Source organism: Tripterygium wilfordii, chromosome 6, assembly GCF_013401445.1.
Source record: "Tripterygium wilfordii isolate XIE 37 chromosome 6, ASM1340144v1, whole genome shotgun sequence".
Lineage (NCBI taxonomy): Eukaryota > Viridiplantae > Streptophyta > Magnoliopsida > Celastrales > Celastraceae > Tripterygium > Tripterygium wilfordii.
The window spans coordinates 9,981,708-9,998,706 of NC_052237.1; the positions used below are offsets into that span (position 1 = coordinate 9,981,708).

The following is a 16,999-nucleotide window of genomic DNA, read 5'->3' on the forward strand; positions in this document are numbered from 1 at the left end:
TAGGGCCTAATTGTTACAAAGTTATTGTTATGCTTTATGTGTCTTGCTCCAACAAAGAAATTGTTTTACTCCATGAGTTTAGCTCCGCTCCAACAAAGATATTGTTCTACACGTTGAACCTTCAATGCTAATTCGTCAATCCTCTGGGCCGAAGAAACCACCTTCTTATTTGATGAATTATCGATGCAACAACCTTTCATGAACTTCGTATTCCAATAGTTTTCTTCAAAGAGCTAACTCCTCCAATCCATATCCCAGTGCTCACACAATTTTTCATCTAACTAGCATTTTTTATTTGTTATTACGCTACACATGAACCTACCACCTTCTTCGAGGCTCCTGCTTGGCAGCAAGACATGGACGATGAGATCTCTACTTTGAAGTCAAATAATACATGGGAACTAACAATCTTACATGAAGGCCGCAAGGCTGTGGGAGTGTGGAGAGGCACAAGGCACACTTTGTATGTAGCTGAAGGATTTACCCAACAATATGGTTTTGACTATGCCGAGACTTTCTCACCCATGGTGAAGATGATCATTGTCCGAACTTTCGTCGCTCTCACTACTGATTGATCACTGAATTTTGCATCAATTAGATGTACATAATGCCTTTTCAAATGGCGATTCACATGAGGAGGTATTCATGTGAATGCCATCTGGCTATGCAAGCATCAGCATAGGCAGTACTTGGTATGTCGCCTCAAGAAACCAATCTATGGATTGAAATAGGCCTCACGTCAATGGAATCACAAATTCTCCACAGCTTTGATTCAATTTGGGTCTTCACTAGTCCAAGTTAATTCACTTACAAGAAAAATGGCAGTTTTGTTGCTCTTCTTCTATACGTCGATGACATGGTTAATGGTGGCAATAACTAAGACTTGATATATGAAAACAAACACTACATTCACTCTTGCATCAAGATTAAAGACATTGGTCCTTTGAAATAATTCTTGCTAGGGGTGGCCACAACCATTCCGCAATCGAGAAACTGATCCGTAACCGTGGTTATTCAGTTTTTGGATTCTGTTTTTCGGTTTTCGATTTCGGGTACGGTTAGGATTTTAGTAAATTTTTGGATATTTTTTCGGTTACGGTTATTTCGGTTACTATTTCGGATATAACCGGAAAAAAAAAAAACCAAAAACTTAAGGTTAAGCCCAATTACTTAGAGTTAGGCCCAACCCAACCCAACTAGTCCACGCCTAATTCACACAAATAATCTTCGTCTCTCTTCAATCCTCACAAATACACTGCGTGTATACGAATACAAACCTTCCTTCCGTCGACATCGATATGGCTTCTTCTCAAACTATCTCTGTCTCGCTGCTGGTGTCCCTCCTCGAGAGGGCAAATGTCTTCTTTAATCAGCCAACAAGTTTTCTAGGTGGTAGCTTATTGGGCTTGTTGGTTACAACCAACCCATATGTGGGTAGTGGTTGGGTTTGTGTGGTTGGTTAAGGAATGTATGAGCCTGATGGGTGTGTGTATGGGTGCGCACCTGACCTGGTTCTTATCAATGGTATCGGAGCTGTTCGGTCTCTGTATATGTGGGTCTTCGGATCTCCCTTCGTCCAGGTATGGGACTGGACTGGGCCGCCACAGAAAGGGCTACCAGTAGATCTGGTGGTATGGGTAAGGACCCCAACCCAGTGAAAGACCCCCACTGAGTGCAACCGACGTGGACGTCGGCTCAGTAAAGTGGGGGTATTGATACGAATGTCCCACATTGCTTAGATAGGAGACTTGTGATCTATTTATAAGGAGGGCAAATGTCTTCTTTAATCAGCCAACAAGTTTTCTAGGTGGTGGCCTGTTGGGCTTGTTGGTTACAACCAACCCATATGTGGGTAGTGGTTGGACTTGTGTGGTTGGTTAAGGAATGTATGGACCTGTGTTGGGTGTGTGTATGAGCGCGCACCTGACCTGGTTCTTATCAGAACCCTAAGAATACCTGTGCGGCTGTGCCATACTATCGCATCTTCGGAACCCTAAGGTAATCGTAATTTCGAACTGAAATTTCTTTGGTTTAAGAATTGACTGCAAGTGTATGGGTATCTTGCGTGAATCTGTGGGTTTGTTGTGCTTTTCTGGGTTATGTTGTCTTTGTTTGGTTGGGTCTGGTGGGTAGTTTTTGTTCTTTTTGGATGCCAAAAAGATATGAAAGAAATTGAAATTATAATTTTGTTTAATTGTTCTAGATTCTAGTAATCAATGAAGTACTGGTTAAAGTAGCTGCAAATATGCTATGCTTCATATGTACTCTGATGCTGAGATTTACAGGTTTCCTCGTGTGTATATTGATGACTAATACCAGTCAAAAAAACTGTTGATTAATGAATGACAATCTGTTTATGATCTTGTTTGCTTAATATTTCCTTCATTTTTTGGTTTCAGTTTGAAAAAAAACTATTGATTCCTCCACTACTTGTTTCAGTAGAAGATCCACTATTTTTTTTGTTGTTATTCTATTTATGCTTTGCAAATAATATCTGCTTTCACTAGAGGTTTTGTACATCTTTTATACAGTTCTATTCCTCAAATGCGAAATAGATATATATTGTATTTTTAGGTAAAACCGAAAACCAATCCGATCCGAAAATTGTGGTTATTTCGGTTTAGTTATCTGAACATATATGATCTGGTTATGGATTCTAAAATATCATAACCGTATCAATTCGGACATTTCGGTTATGGTTAAAAACCGAACCAAAAACCGAATAGACACCTTTATTTCTTGCAACTTCAAGCTTATTATGATTCTGATTGGGCGACATGTCTTGATTCACGCAGCTCTGTTTTGGGTTTTTGCATCTTACTCGGTGGAGTTTTGTGTTCTTGGAAATCAAAGAAACAACCGACTGTATCAAGATCTTCTACGGCTTTATCGTGCAATGGCTAGCACTAGTAGTGAATTACCTTGGCTCTCTACCATCTTCATGATCTGAATTTTGTTGTTCCTTCCCCCTATTTTTCTCTTATGTGATATAGCAAGGCAGCTAATCATACTCGCAGTAACCTGTTTTTCGCGAACGCATCTAATACATTGAACTTGACTGCCATTTTGTGCGCGAGAAGGTTCAAACTGGCTTCTGAACAGGCCAGTGACTTCCCGACCAAGGCTGTTAGTGAACGTTCATCAGCTCCATCACTTGCTTGGCAAATTGAAAGTGTTATTCCTACCCAGTTCAACTTGAAGCCAATCATTGTCTACACAAGACCAAACGATGTCAATGCCGTTGAAGGATGATAATGTTGTTCTACTAGAAGCAGCATGGACACCGAATTATTGGCGCTTTAGCTTCAAAATTCACTTTCATTCTTTATCATTTGGTGTTTGTATATAATGGCTCATTTGGTTCACATATTTGGAGATGAGAATGGAAAAAGGGTGCCAGGAAAGCTATTTTACTGGCATCCTCGTTTCTGGCCAATTTTTAGATCACACTGTTATACTACTTTATTGACATACATGTTTGGTTAAAGTAAAAAATTATAATTATCTTATATTGTATGATAAATTTAAATTTAAAATAACGCTTTAATTTGAATATCCAAATTTAATTAATGAGAAATGAAATAATATAAAAAAATTACATTCAAGATACATAATTGTTGAGTATTGTCAAGGATTCCTCTCATTTGAGGAAATGACAATTTCTCCTTTCGAAGGAATCCAACTTTCCTCTAGATTTCAAGGATTCTACAAAACGTAAAAATATTAGAAAAAGGAAAACTCTTATTCTTGAAAAGCTAGATTATGCAAACCAAACGACACCTCAACCTCTTCTCCGGTTCTTTAAATGAACAAGTCATACATTTCACTCTTTTCACTTTCTTTGTATTCAACTTGGTGATTTTGACAGATAGTTCAAACCAGCGTATGCTACCGTCTTCTATAGATGCAATAAGCCAATTTTGACTCGTCTATCCCTACAGTGCTAGAAGTTAAGGGAAAAAGACTGACTTTATGACTTGGACTTGCACAAAACTTTGATGCGTAAACTTTGCAGTTCCTGATACATCAAAAAGAGGAGATTTAAACCAAGGAGAAAATCCATTATTAGTATAATGTATCAATTTATGAATGCAAGGAGGTTAATGGCTCTCCAGGTGGTAGCATCAAGGAAATGCATCCAACAAAAAGGCCATACACACATCTATGTAAGCCAGAAAGATACCGGGAAAGAGGATGTTTACATCTGTTGAACAAGATCACTTGGTCATTCATCAGGATTTATCTTTATCTGTTCTTTTCCAGCAATTTCAATGTGCCATGATTTCCATGCTTCCATATAATGGCCAAAAAGTTGACTCATAGCTGCCACACAATTGAGAAACCTTCTTCAGATTAGTTGCTCCAACATTTGGATGTGCAGCATGTAATGTAGAAGAGATGCAATTGAAAGTGCTGTATAGACCTGATAAAGCATAATGCATGCATAAAGATGGACCTCCATAGCCCAATTTAACAATGAGAAAGCCAAGGGAAAACTCCATAAAGGGGGCACTGCTTGCTTGGTCAAATCCAAGAATATGCAGCTAGTCGTTTGACTGCTAATTTATGCACTGATGTATTATTCATGAAGCTAACTATTGCCATTGGAGAACTTTTACTGCAAAAACATGAATGGCTTGTTTCGAATGAAGTCTGCAAATGGTTCTAGAAGATTATGTAAATATTGGAAGCCATTCCTTGCTTAAGAAAAAGCATACAATGTGAAATTTACAAAAATAGTGGTAGGAACCTCAACAAAGAAAGTATGGTGTTTGATCAAACCCTAAGGTTGATGCTTAAGTTTAACAATGCCATATTGACCAACCATGCATAGACCAAAAAGAAAACTCTGTACAAAGGTACCTTGATTGCAATACCGAGGAGAGTGGGTAGAAGCCAAAGTCTCCCAGTCCTGAACCTGTCTCACAAATTTTTCTCCAGATTTACCATCTCCGGGTCTACTGACTGGACTAAAAGGGCCAAACACAAAATCCTTTGGGCTATGTTTTGATTCAGGCTCTGATTTTATTTTGATATGCTTGTTCTCACTATCATATTCTCTAATATGCCTTGGAGAACTCTCCACTAAACTTAATCTCCAAGCCATTAAAGAATCTTCCTTACTTCTCTTTAAGTTGGAGTTTGTAATCTCTGTCCCAAATTCCCTCTTCTTTGTCTCCTTCAGATTCAAAGCACTCCCAGAGCCACAACTAGCTTTTCCTCGCCATCCCAACCACCTAATTGCTGGTTTCCTGCTGTCCGGATGATGGGTCTGCATATTAATCAAATCTATCTCCAATAAGAAGAACAAGATATTTAACTTGATATTCTCTCTTACTGCATAAAACATGGTTCAGTGAATGTATATACAGTACCTTCTCAATTAGATTCATGGAAGAAAAAACATTAGTAATGTCATATAGTCGCCTAACTTTTGCTGCAGATTGTTTTTATAAAAAAGTGTCAATCAGTGGTTAACAACATATATTCCAAAGAAAATTCAGCAGAAAGATAATGAGGGTTATGCATTACTTCTCATAGCTGTGGAACCATAGCCATCGCCAAGCAATGCCCTTGCAGCATTGTCAAGTGTTATCATGTCCACCTAATCAAAAGAATACATGTATGAACAGGCGAGGAAAAATAAAAAAAATAAAAAAATAATTGTTTAATCTATTGTGGAATTGGTACAAGAATGCACACTTACATCTGAACACAGGAAAAGCTTCACAAAGTTTTGAGAGAGAAGCCACAATGATTTTTCTCTTTTGTTGTCTATACAAACAAACACGATTCAGTAAATCAAAATCCAAAATTTTAAATATTAAGCCCAGTTTCTGCTTGTCAATTTAATCTGGGAATGAGGTTGATTCCATTTAAAAAATTTAGGGAAGTATATGAATGATTAACTATTTGTGAATTAAAATGTAAGAGCAAAGAACATAAGCTTATTACCAGTTTTAAATAACGCTGAAAAATTCTTCTGCCCTTCATTCTTCGCAAAGGAAGCGCCTTCATTTTCAATGTCATTTGAACCCTATAAAACAACTCAAATAACTAGAGCTGAAACTGAAAGGGCTGAAAGATCTTGAAAAAAAATCCTTCTTCTTTTTTTTTGCACCAGAAATTCATTTTCTCCAAAAAAGAATTGGAAACCAAACTAGCATTTGAAATTGAGTTCAATCAACTAAAATGCACGTTGTTTACATAAAGATATTATAGACAGTTTAACTTAATGTTTCTTAAGCCAGATGAGCATTGAATGTAAAAATACCTGTGACGAGTTACAGCAACCTGAAACTCCAAAGTTCTCTCTCAAACCTTCTTCCTAAAATCCGGAAAAAAAAATGCGTATAAGAAAAAAAATGAGTGGCATTTCAATTAACACACTTAACTTGAAAAGGGAGACAACATTCATAATATAGACCTTAAGCTCCTTCAAGGCCAGAGGAATTGCTTCAAATCCCTTCCACGAGTATTGGTTCTTTTGTTTTCTAGCTACTACCTGAAGAAACCAACACCCAATCAGCTCTTGCTATTGAACCCTATAGATGGATAAAACACGAAACTTATAGCTCAAATTTCAAACAAAAATCATATATAGAACTACAGATCTTACTCCTACACTCTCCAATATATTGACCACATCATATATCCGGCGGCGCTCCACTCCTGCAAATTCAAACAGGTGACTTACATAGAACCTTAAAAAAGTGATTGAACTCAGAAGTACAATCTCGAAACTGCATACCACACAATCATCTAGTCCATTTTCAACAGACTGAAAGCAACACATGTACTTTTCTTCTCTTCAATTATCTCAAGACGAAAGCCAAATAAAATATAAATGAACAACACAAGGATCAGATCAAGACCTAATCGGGTAGCAGCATCATCCAGCCCAATCGATTGAACGCCATCAGTATTGTATAACCTCAAGAAACTTTAAAACAAGAAGAAAAAAATCAACCAAATCCAAGTTAAATTAATAATAATTAGCTTCTCGTAAAATCGCACAAGAGAAGGAGAGATGTACTTGGAGCACAAGAGTCCCAACGATTTTTCTTTGCGGGAGTAAAATTGTTTCTCGCTGGAATCGGATTCTCGAGAAACAAACGAGGACATTTTCTCGAAGAGCAGTGAGAAAAATCAAAATCTGTTTCGATTTTTTCAGAGAGGGACGGACCGTTGACGGAAGGAGAGAGTGATTTTCTTTGGCGGCTTCAGGATATTTAAAAGTGGGCTCGGATCATCATCGTCGGAGTTTCAGGGCATTTGGATCGCAGGAATTCAAATTCAGATCTAGCTGCGCGGTTTCGGCGGTTTTGTGAAATTATTGTCAGCTTATTGTAACAGTAACACTAACACCCTCTGTCGGCCTTTTGACGAGTACAAGGCCTTTGGCCCAACATGCATTTTCTGGGCCGAAAAACAAGTTTAACAGGCTACATCATGAGGTGCCACATCTCCAGTCCAGTCCATACTCCTCGGCCTTAAGTTTTTAACGAGAATTCTAACGAGTAAGGTGGCCTGACCGAGGTCAATGTGTTGTGCAAGACCCAGCCCAACACCTCTTCGCGGGCTGGGTTTGAATTTCCGACCCAACCCTGGAAAGTAAATAGGAAAACTTTAGTCACACCCCACCTTTTACTAAAGACACCCCAATTTGAGTTGACCATCCCTTGTAAAACTGAGTTGACGGGGTGTCCTTAGTAAAAAGTGGGGTGTGACTAAAGTTTTCCAAATAAATATGTCGTGTCGGGCCCAAATGTGCCGGCCCATTTGGTTTGCCTAGTTTTGTAAAATAATTAAGGATTTTAAAACAATTAAAGGGGAGAAGACAAATCATTAAATGTACTATTTATCTAAACTCTCAAGATTGAAATTACCCGAATACAATCCGTCAGGCGTCAAGTCTATACTCCATGGGACAAAATTTTTACCCTAAATCTAAAAATTATATTATAGTCTAAATCCTGAAACCTAAATCACAACTCTTAAATCCTAATAAAAAAAATAAAATATTTGGAGTGTTTTCCCAAGATTCTAATCAAAGTTTAAACTCTCAGTTTCAGTCCTGCAACATCGCTAGTTACGCCCAGATCTGAACCTAACTAACGTCTTCTTCACTCTGACGCCGAAACCACTTTTCTTACCCTGTAATCAAGTAAATAATTAGAACAAATAGCATATGTGTTGAAGCTGAAGAGGAGGTTGTTGAGCTCAAGATCTGAGCTTTTGGAGATGGAGAGCTCGGAGGAGAAGGTCGTCGCTGTTATCATGGTGGGTGGTCCAACCAAAGGTACTGCTTTTTGCACTTCAATTTCTTGTTCTCCATCTTAGTTAATATTCATATTGGCAATTGGAAATTCACGCATTTGCTCTTTCTTTTCTTGTTGATTTTGAAGGGACGCGATTTCGGCCTCTTTCTTTCAATACTCCAGAACCCCTGTTTCCATTGGCTGGGCAGCCTATGGTTCACCATCCCATCTCTGCTTGTACAAGAGTGAGCTTCTTTTGCTTCCTATTGCTTTTGTGTATCCGTAAAGAACAGATAGATATGATTTAAATCATCTTCTTTTTTTAATTTGTAGATACCGAATTTGGCTCAAATTTTTCTGATTGGATTTTATGAGGAACGGGAATTTGCGTTATATGTCTCTTCTATCTCTAATGAGCTTAGAGTACCAGTAAGGTGGCTACTTGCAGTGATATCTGGTCCTTTCTGTTGTGGTTGCCAACTTCAACAGTTTACTCAATGTAATTTTTTTATCTATTTTTGATCTAGATACTTGAAAGAGGACGGTAAACCACATGGTTCGGCTGGTGGGCTTTATTACTTCAGAGATTTGATCATGGAGGACAACCCGGTTTGTGCTCTGTACCATTTTATGCATATATATAGTGCATACAAACACCATATATATGCACCACATTTGCTCCTTTCACAAATTGTGCTTTCATTAAAGAAGCTTTTGTATATCATTTTTCATTACACTTATGTTCACTTTTGGGCAGTCCCACATTTTTGTGCTGAATTGCGATGTCTGCTGCAATTTTCCACTCCCAGAAATGCTTGGTAACTTGTTTTAGTAGTTTGTGATATTGGTTTAGCATCCTTTGATTTGTTATTGTGGTATTTCAATAATTGGATAAATGATTTATGTATTTTAGAGTGTGGAACCTTAACCATTGCACTTCTATGTTCATTCCTTGCAGATGCGCATAAAAGGTACGGTGGGATGGGCACATTATTAGTGATAAAGGTTGTTGCATACTTGCATTCACATACTGCTATACAGTCTCATTAAATAATCATGTAAAAATGCACTTCTGGGTAAGTTATGTTCCTCACCATGGTCTTCCATGGACATGTCACATCTTGTGCAGGTTTCTGCTGAATCAGCCAACCAGTTCGGAGAGTTGGTTGCTGACCCAATCACCAAAGAACTGTTGCATTACACGGAGAAGCCTGAGACTTTTGTAAGTGCTTGAAAAGATTTTGTTCAATATATTGTGAATTATGAATAATATTTGTTGGGATTTTTATATTGCGTTTCTTTGTAATCATCGTGTTTGTTTATGGTTTCTTATATTCATTATTCGCAGGTGAGTGATTTGATAAACTGTGGTGTTTACATCTTTACCCCGGATATCTTTCGTGCAATTCAGGATGTTTCCACTCATCGGGAAGACAGAGGTTAGTTTCTTATTGTTATAGGCCGCAATTAGCCATTGGAGCTCCTGGAAACTAGAGATTCTATCGTCGCATACATGTAATAAAATTTGGTTAGACTTGCTATTTGAAAATATGACTAAATGGAAGAGGAAATAGAGTTTGAGGTCAAGAAAAAAAAAAAAGAAAAGTGATTTGGGGAAACTTGATCTCCAGTCCTCAAATGGGCAACCTTGCCTTTGTCAGTCATATGTACTAATGGATCCCTGTAGTCTGTACCATCTATCACCCATTTAATAGCCTCTCAAGCTGAAGCATAATATTCTTAGTGACCTAGCTTTTTCAGAAATCTTGCAAAAGTACTTCTCAAAATGTGATAGGGATTCGAATCCTCTGCTCTTTGGCAAGATGGTGAGGAGCTTGACCACTTCCTGAATTGAACATATTAGTGTTTGGGCAATTGGGCATTAAACTTATTTCAGAAATCTTGCAAAACTACTTCTCAAAATGTGATAGGGATTCGAATTCTCTGCTCTTTGGCAAGATGGTGAGGAGCTTGACCACTTCCCGAATTGAACATATTAGTGTTTGGGTAATTGGGCATTAAACTTAGCTAGAAAATTTAATGGTTTGTGCTAAAAATATTGGACATGATAGTAATTGGAAAATAATTTCTTTAGATCTGCTTCATTGTATGTAGCACTTGTATTATTTTAGTCTTCAATTTATGACAACTTGATCATGACATGTAATGTGCTGTATGCAGAGTTTCTTGAGTATTTTCATTCCTGATGTGTATTCTGTTAATTGCAGCAAATTTTCACCATGTATCTAGTACTGCAGCTCTTCAGTCTTCAACAAGGTTGACCTCTCATTGATAATTCCATTTTTTAAAAATAATTGTTTCCGTCATTCCGTCCCTTTTTTTTTTCTAGATAGGCACAAAACAAGTGAGAGAAGCAGACATGAGTTAATTGAATTCACATCAGTGATTCCATTTTTTAATTTTTATCTTGTTTGAATATGTAAAAGAAGTACTTTAAGGTACAAAAGTAAAATACAAGAATACCAGTGGTCGATTTTTTGAAATGTCCATGTGTCATTTCAGAATATCAGGACAATTTGTTTTACTAGTCTTGCTAACATAGTGATACAGTCTTATGTTTACTTGCAATTCACTCACATATGGATTACAAGTGCAATGCTCTGTTCTTGATTGATTGATTTTCTGCAGTCGGAGTTCAATCCTTATGCTGACATCATCTTTCTACAGGACCACCATTCCTTCAGATTTTGTACGCTTGGATCAAGATATCTTGTCTCCTCTTGCTGGAAAGAAGCAGTTTTATACATATGAGACCATGAACTTTTGGGAACAGATAAAGACACCAGGGTAAAGTAAATTGCTCAATGTTTCTTCTATTTTCTGTGGCCTTGAACCACCATTTACCATCTAAATCTGTGTTCAATGTTGTAGGATGTCTTTAAAATGCTCTGCTCTGTACTTAGCTCAATTTCGGTCCATCTCCCCCCATCTTTTGGCTAATGGAGATGGAAATAAGAGCGCTAAGATTATTGGTGATGTTTATGTTCATCCATCAGCAAAAGTGCATCCAACTGCAAAGGTATTTCCGTTGCATATTCTTTAGCGAATAAAGGCTGTGGGCATAGTGGTATTCGGGGCAGTATTTGGTATTTAAATCATGTTGAACAAGTATTGACTGATGAGAGAGATGAGGCCCAGCGCCTGCTAGTCCTTAATCATATTCAATTCTTCTCCTGTCAATGTTTGACTGGATGGTTGGATCCCCCTGTATTGTTTCTTCTAAGACAAGAGTTTCTTGTCTTAACAGATTGGCCCCAATGTCTCTATCTCAGCAAATGTTCGTGTAGGTGCAGGTGCGAGGCTTATAAGTTCCATTGTCTTAGATGATGTCGAAATTAAGGTATGGGGAAGTGATACTAGTGAAGTATGGATGCGAATTTTAATTGTTAAGGTGATGATAATCTATTCTATTTTGAAAAGAGTATAACACATGTTACCGTCTGCTGACAGGAGAATGCTGTTGTGTTACATTCCATTGTTGGATGGAAATCATCTCTGGGAAAATGGGCGCGTGTTCAGGTAAGTTCAATGATTTAACATTTATTCTATTTTGAGAAAAGTATAATACATGTTACCGTCTGCCACTATACGTATTTTCACATAAGCATCTTTTTTAAATGAAACTAGTGTGGAACGAGCCTCTGTTACTGGTTTCATATCCATCAAAATTTGTGCTCAGCCTTTTGTACTTAGTTTTTTGAAACCTAGGTTTTTCGTATACTTGTCAAATGTAAAGATATCTGTTGAAAATAACTGGAAACTTTGCTTTCCTATCTGAAAACAAACAAAATTTCTTGAAGGAAACCATGGGTTAGATTTGACTGATGTATCATTCAGTATTTTCTGTTTTACAGAAAAGATTGGTTTGGGTGCTTTACTTTTTCATATTCCTGTAATAGTCTTCCATTGGTTTGATAGATCCCATTATCAATATGATAAACAAAACAATAAATTAAAGTATAGCAGTAAACGTTGGATGATTAGAAGGAAACGATAATGGGGGTAGTCAAGAAATAGAAATCAGATTGCTATTTCTAGTGCATCTGCATATATATGTATCACTAGCAACCATAATGGTTATGACATTCTCAAAATATCTGGCAACACTAACCGCTAAAGTTTTCAGTAAATTGGGATTGTGGGCAAATAGTTGGGATTCTATTTGTCTCATTAAATCAAGGCAGATTTTTTTTGATTATCACGGCTGATTTGGAGTTACTTTGACTTGTTCAGGCAGACGGAGATTACAACTCAAAACTCGGGGTTACAATCCTTGGTACCTGCCAGTGCCCTTGCTCTCGCCCTCATTTGCCTCTGCTATCTCTTTATATCATTTATGGCAAATATGATTATCCTATGCACTTGAGCAACTTCTGATTCTTTTATTCCTTGTGCAGGTGAAGCTGTAACCGTGGAGGATGAAGTCGTCGTGACCAATAGCATTATCCTTCCAAATAAGACCCTTAATGTTAGTGTACAAGACGAGATCATCCTCTGACTTGACAGATTTGACTAGACCTCTTTGCTGAGTTCTTTTTTCTTTTCCGGGAAAAAAAAATATTAGTCATTATACATTAGGAAGGCTTGTGACTTGAAATTGGGTTCCAATTCACTGCAAACCCTTGTTAGAAAGTGAAAACATAGAACAAATGAGAAACAGACTTTCTGCCGTGAGATATTGTTTTGTACACAGATGAGTCAAAAGTTTTTGAGCTAGGAATTCTGCTTGGCTTGGTCTTGTTTGAGTTGTGCTACCTCCAATATTTTGTACACCCTGATTTCTTTCAAATAAGAAAGAAAAGTCATGTTGTTTCAAATAAGAAACAAAAGCCCTGTGATTATGTTTGTTACTCTATTTTGTATGTAGTTAGTTCGAATTGGCATCATCATCATCCGAAAAGTTTGGGGTTGGGTCGGCTATCTAAATTGTGAGAAAATTAACGTAAATCCATTAGTATATTCATTTTTGACATTTATTTCTATTTATAGAAATTACTTGAGTGAGCTACTTAATGACGTCCACGGATGAAATATTGAGTGGGCTATTTAAGGGTATTTCTACCCGCCCTCTTATGGTTTTATTTTAGAAAAATTATCACGTGTCCTCCATTTGAACTTATAATCTTTTTGGTTTGAGAGGCTGAGTACCCAAGTAACCATCTAGTTTAGTTGGTAAGGGTCAAGGATTGGTGGCCGGAGTTCGACACTGACACTCATATGTTCAAGTAAGTGTTCATGAGACAGTAAAGAACCAAATGAGAGGAAGGAAGCTAGGGTTGCCCCAAAATGAGTTGCCTCTCATATTCATATGTCATTAGGCTGATATGACATCACTCAGCCAATCACCTTCGGCCTAGCAGGCAACCCTTATGACAAGGTAAACATGACTAGTGGTCAAATAGCTGTATTCCAAAAGTTTTTATCCCAAAAATTTAGCCGGTTACATAATTTTACAAGAAAATCAATAGAAACTTGATGAGTGGTCAAATAGGTGTATCCCAAAAGTATTTATCCCAAAATTTTGGTCTGTTACATGATTTAACGAGAAAATCAAGGAGAATTCACAAAGCATATTCGTTTTCTCATTCATTTTTATTTATGATCATGATTTCATAAGTTCTTGTTAAATTAATTTTTTTTAACTACTTCAACTCATGTTTTTCTAGGTCTTCCGGCTTCATCTTAACTTTCTATCATCTCCTATACAAATTCTCTTTGTAAACAAAATGGTTTAGGCCCACAAATAAATATCAAAACCAAAGCTAACCATTTTACTACGAATAGTAGCTGGGAGGTTCAGGCCCACAAATAAATATCAAAATTATCCAAAATAAAATCCGAACTAATCCTAAAAATAAAAATATCGAAAATAAAATCCGAAATAATCCTAATTTCAGTCCAAAAATTGGAAAATATTTCAAAAGCGAGACCAAAGCAAACGGAGTAGGCGATTTGTCTCCTGCAGAGTATAGACATTGAGATTGTAGTTGAAGAAATCGTAGGATGGCTCTTTCTCAGGCGGGTAGCTGTGCCTTCGGCGGTGCAATCGCTTCGGCCGGATTCGTGTGCGCTCCCCGAACTTCTCTTCACCGCCTCGTTGTTCGTGCCAACGGTATCCCTCAATCATTGAATCGAATGCACTCCATTTCTCTTCTCATTTCAAATCCTCGTAAGTTAATTTTGAAAGTTCTGTTCAAGTAATGTGTAGATTGTTTTTGTTTTTCTTTCTACAGCGGAACCGTCGGAGAAATCGGTTGAAATTATGAGGAAGTTCTCGGAGCAATATGCACGCAAGTCCGGGACGTACTTCTGTGTGGATAAGGGAGTCACTTCTGTGGTTATCAAGGTAATTTATGAGTGTTGTCGAATTTCGGATTTCATTCCTCAGCCATTATTGAAATTTGTTTATTGGAAATTTTGCATGGGAATTATTCGTGATCAAAGGATTCAAGATAGGTAGGTTCGTTCGATGGATTCTTTAAGGCATGTATGGAGAAAGCAGAATTTTGGGGCAATGAGAGAACCAATTGAGATTTCATTTTCACCTTAATATTTGTCTTCATGAATTGCAGTTGCTAATGAGAAGGCAGCCTAGTGCCTCCTTGAAGTGTGAAATTATTTTACCTTTATATTTGTTATGGATTGCTGGAATGAAAAGGTGTGGCTGGTTCTAGGACTGGACCATCCAGGAACTTGGAGGTCTTGGGTTTTTGCCTGGCACATTTGGATAAAATGGTGCTAGTTGTCTGGGGGTGATGGTTTTTCCTAGGTGATCCAACCTGGGAGAACAGCACTCCCTTAAATAGAATATGTGTGGTAATGGCATTGAAGTAGGGAAAGAACAAAGTACACGAGAAAGCACATATTTCTAGGATGTTTCAAAACCTGGTTTGTTTTCTGTGATTTGGAATTGTGATTACATGCATACATGCTTAAGTAGGAGATTCTTACAGATTATACTCTCTTTTAAGTTCACTATGCTCTTTTTTCATTAGTTCAATTTCTCGTTGAACCAAAATATATACATTATTTTCCAAAAATATTTAACATTACTTTTAACACTCCAAGCATGCCATATTCATTTATTTGCTTTGATGTGATGTGATTCATTTTGTCATATTCTAACGTGGTTGTGGAATGTAAATAGGGCTTGGCAGATCATAAAGATACTTTAGGTGCACCACTTTGCCCTTGTAGGTAATTTCACATACCTTGATTTCCCTCGTTCGCCCAGTATAGTCATTAGAATCCTCAGGATTAAATTTTACTTTTTCTTCCAATCTTCCCCCACATATTTCTAATTTTGGATCTGTATTGGTTTTGTCAGGCATTATGATGACAAACCTGCTGAGGCAGGACAGGGATTTTGGAACTGTCCCTGCGTCCCGATGCGAGAGAGGTAAATAAATGTCTTTCGAATAAAATGAATTATCTCTAACCAGATTGTTTGGATTTATGAAGAGTCTTTTTCCATGATTCTGGAATATTGAAGTCTTATGGGTTCGATGGTACGAAGAGAGCCTTTTGCTGTGGTGCCCATATAACCATACTTGTCGACAGTTCAAACCCATACAGGGTGCTTGTGCTTCCATTTTCGAATAGGAGCAATTTTGACATTTTTCAGAGTCAAACAAATAAAACTCGTTGGTATAAATTGCTATGGTCAGAGGAATGTAGCCTGTATTTCTATATCAGACTGGTTTCTGTTGCCTATATTCTTCAAGAAAATTTAAGAGTCGTCTTGCTTTGATATTGAAAGCTGCTACTGGATTGCTTGGAACCTTTAATTTTTACTTTTATTTTTTCTGTCATTCCCCTTGAACTGAAGGATGACCTTTGCAATTTTGGGTCTGAGTTCTTCAATTTTCTTGAAGAAGTTGTTTTCCTTGGGTCAGTTTCTTTTTGTGAATCTGCTCCTCAGCTGAACGGTGAGTTGCCTTGACAGGAAAGAGTGCCACTGCATGCTCTTCCTTACTCCAGAAAATGATTTTGCTGGAAAAGATCAGGTGATTTTATGATTTTGCATGTGAATCACACCTCAATGAGCACACAATTACTAATGACACACACCCAAAGGCCATAGGCTTGCAATCTGACAGAGAGAGAGAGACCAGTATCTTTATATGATGTAATTTGTTTTTAGTGCTAGAAGAAAAGAAAAGTATGACAAACCAAACTATATCAATGTTATTACTCTTTTTTTTTGGCTAATATCAAAGTTATTCATGGTCTATTAGCCTTGTTGCCAATATCTGCGATATGGCATGTTTTTTACTTTGTACCACTTACCATTAGAAGTTTCTTTTCGACTTTAATTTACATGAGTCGTTCTTCTATGCAGACCGTTTCATTGGAAGAAATCAAGGAGGCAACGGCGAATATGTAACTTTAGTATGTCTTGAGATTACTTGTAAAACAGTTTATAGTTTTGTATTTTGACTATGGTATGCATTATTTTGTATACATATTCGTAAGCTAATCTGGTTTTCCACTTACACTCTGTTGTATACAAATAAAAACCATTTTCGCATCGCTGCTTTCAGTTTATTTATCTAGACTTTTCTTTTGTAGATGATTCTATCTACAGCTCTATGTGTGGCTTGGAGAACATTGTCTTTGCACGAATTTCACACCAAATGCCAAAATCAAGCATCAAAGCGTTCAAAAACACTGGATTCAGCCTAATTGATGATCAGAGTGAAACAGGGATAAAGGTA

The 16,999-nt window shown here is 37.3% G+C and overlaps 3 protein-coding genes across 6 annotated transcripts; 2 read left to right on the forward strand and 1 right to left on the reverse strand.

Annotated features, from left to right (window-relative positions):
• Window positions 1–3,559: 3,559 nt before the first annotated feature.
• On the reverse strand, window positions 3,560–7,294 carry LOC120000784 (E2F transcription factor-like E2FF). Of its 3 annotated transcripts, none has more exons than XM_038848916.1 (12): window positions 7,037–7,294; window positions 6,876–6,943; window positions 6,620–6,672; window positions 6,428–6,505; window positions 6,275–6,328; window positions 5,956–6,037; window positions 5,708–5,775; window positions 5,533–5,605; window positions 5,376–5,437; window positions 4,864–5,272; window positions 4,203–4,323; window positions 3,560–4,018 (listed from the first exon to the last, which is right to left on the reverse strand). In XM_038848916.1, the coding sequence occupies exons 1-11, from the start codon at window positions 7,123–7,125 to the stop codon at window positions 4,226–4,228; spliced, it is 1,134 nt and encodes a 377-aa protein (XP_038704844.1). In that variant the 5' UTR covers window positions 7,126–7,294; the 3' UTR covers window positions 3,560–4,018; window positions 4,203–4,225. The 3 variants fall into 3 exon arrangements, with proteins under 3 accessions (XP_038704844.1, XP_038704842.1, XP_038704843.1); XM_038848914.1 differs by having other exon boundaries at window positions 3,561–4,018; window positions 4,184–4,323; XM_038848915.1 differs by lacking the exon at window positions 3,560–4,018 and having other exon boundaries at window positions 4,041–4,323.
• Window positions 7,295–7,946: 652 nt separating this feature from the next.
• LOC119999522 (mannose-1-phosphate guanyltransferase alpha-like) lies at window positions 7,947–13,111 on the forward strand. The gene is made up of 15 exons (XM_038847134.1): window positions 7,947–8,302; window positions 8,409–8,506; window positions 8,595–8,695; window positions 8,789–8,870; window positions 9,019–9,079; window positions 9,220–9,266; window positions 9,391–9,483; window positions 9,610–9,700; window positions 10,490–10,538; window positions 10,950–11,069; window positions 11,154–11,301; window positions 11,530–11,622; window positions 11,733–11,801; window positions 12,516–12,558; window positions 12,680–13,111. The coding sequence occupies exons 1-15, from the start codon at window positions 8,245–8,247 to the stop codon at window positions 12,778–12,780; spliced, it is 1,254 nt and encodes a 417-aa protein (XP_038703062.1). The 5' UTR covers window positions 7,947–8,244; the 3' UTR covers window positions 12,781–13,111.
• A 1,064-nt stretch (window positions 13,112–14,175) lies between these two features.
• On the forward strand, window positions 14,176–16,995 carry LOC120000461 (ferredoxin-thioredoxin reductase catalytic chain, chloroplastic-like). Of its 2 annotated transcripts, XM_038848552.1 has the most exons (7): window positions 14,176–14,394; window positions 14,516–14,628; window positions 15,430–15,479; window positions 15,610–15,681; window positions 16,228–16,288; window positions 16,624–16,673; window positions 16,854–16,995. In XM_038848552.1, exons 1-6 carry the CDS (start codon window positions 14,286–14,288, stop codon window positions 16,666–16,668), a joined length of 450 nt encoding a protein of 149 aa, XP_038704480.1. In that variant the 5' UTR covers window positions 14,176–14,285; the 3' UTR covers window positions 16,669–16,673; window positions 16,854–16,995. The 2 variants fall into 2 exon arrangements, with proteins under 2 accessions (XP_038704480.1, XP_038704479.1); XM_038848551.1 differs by lacking the exon at window positions 16,854–16,995 and having other exon boundaries at window positions 16,624–16,829.
• Window positions 16,996–16,999: the final 4 nt, after the last annotated feature.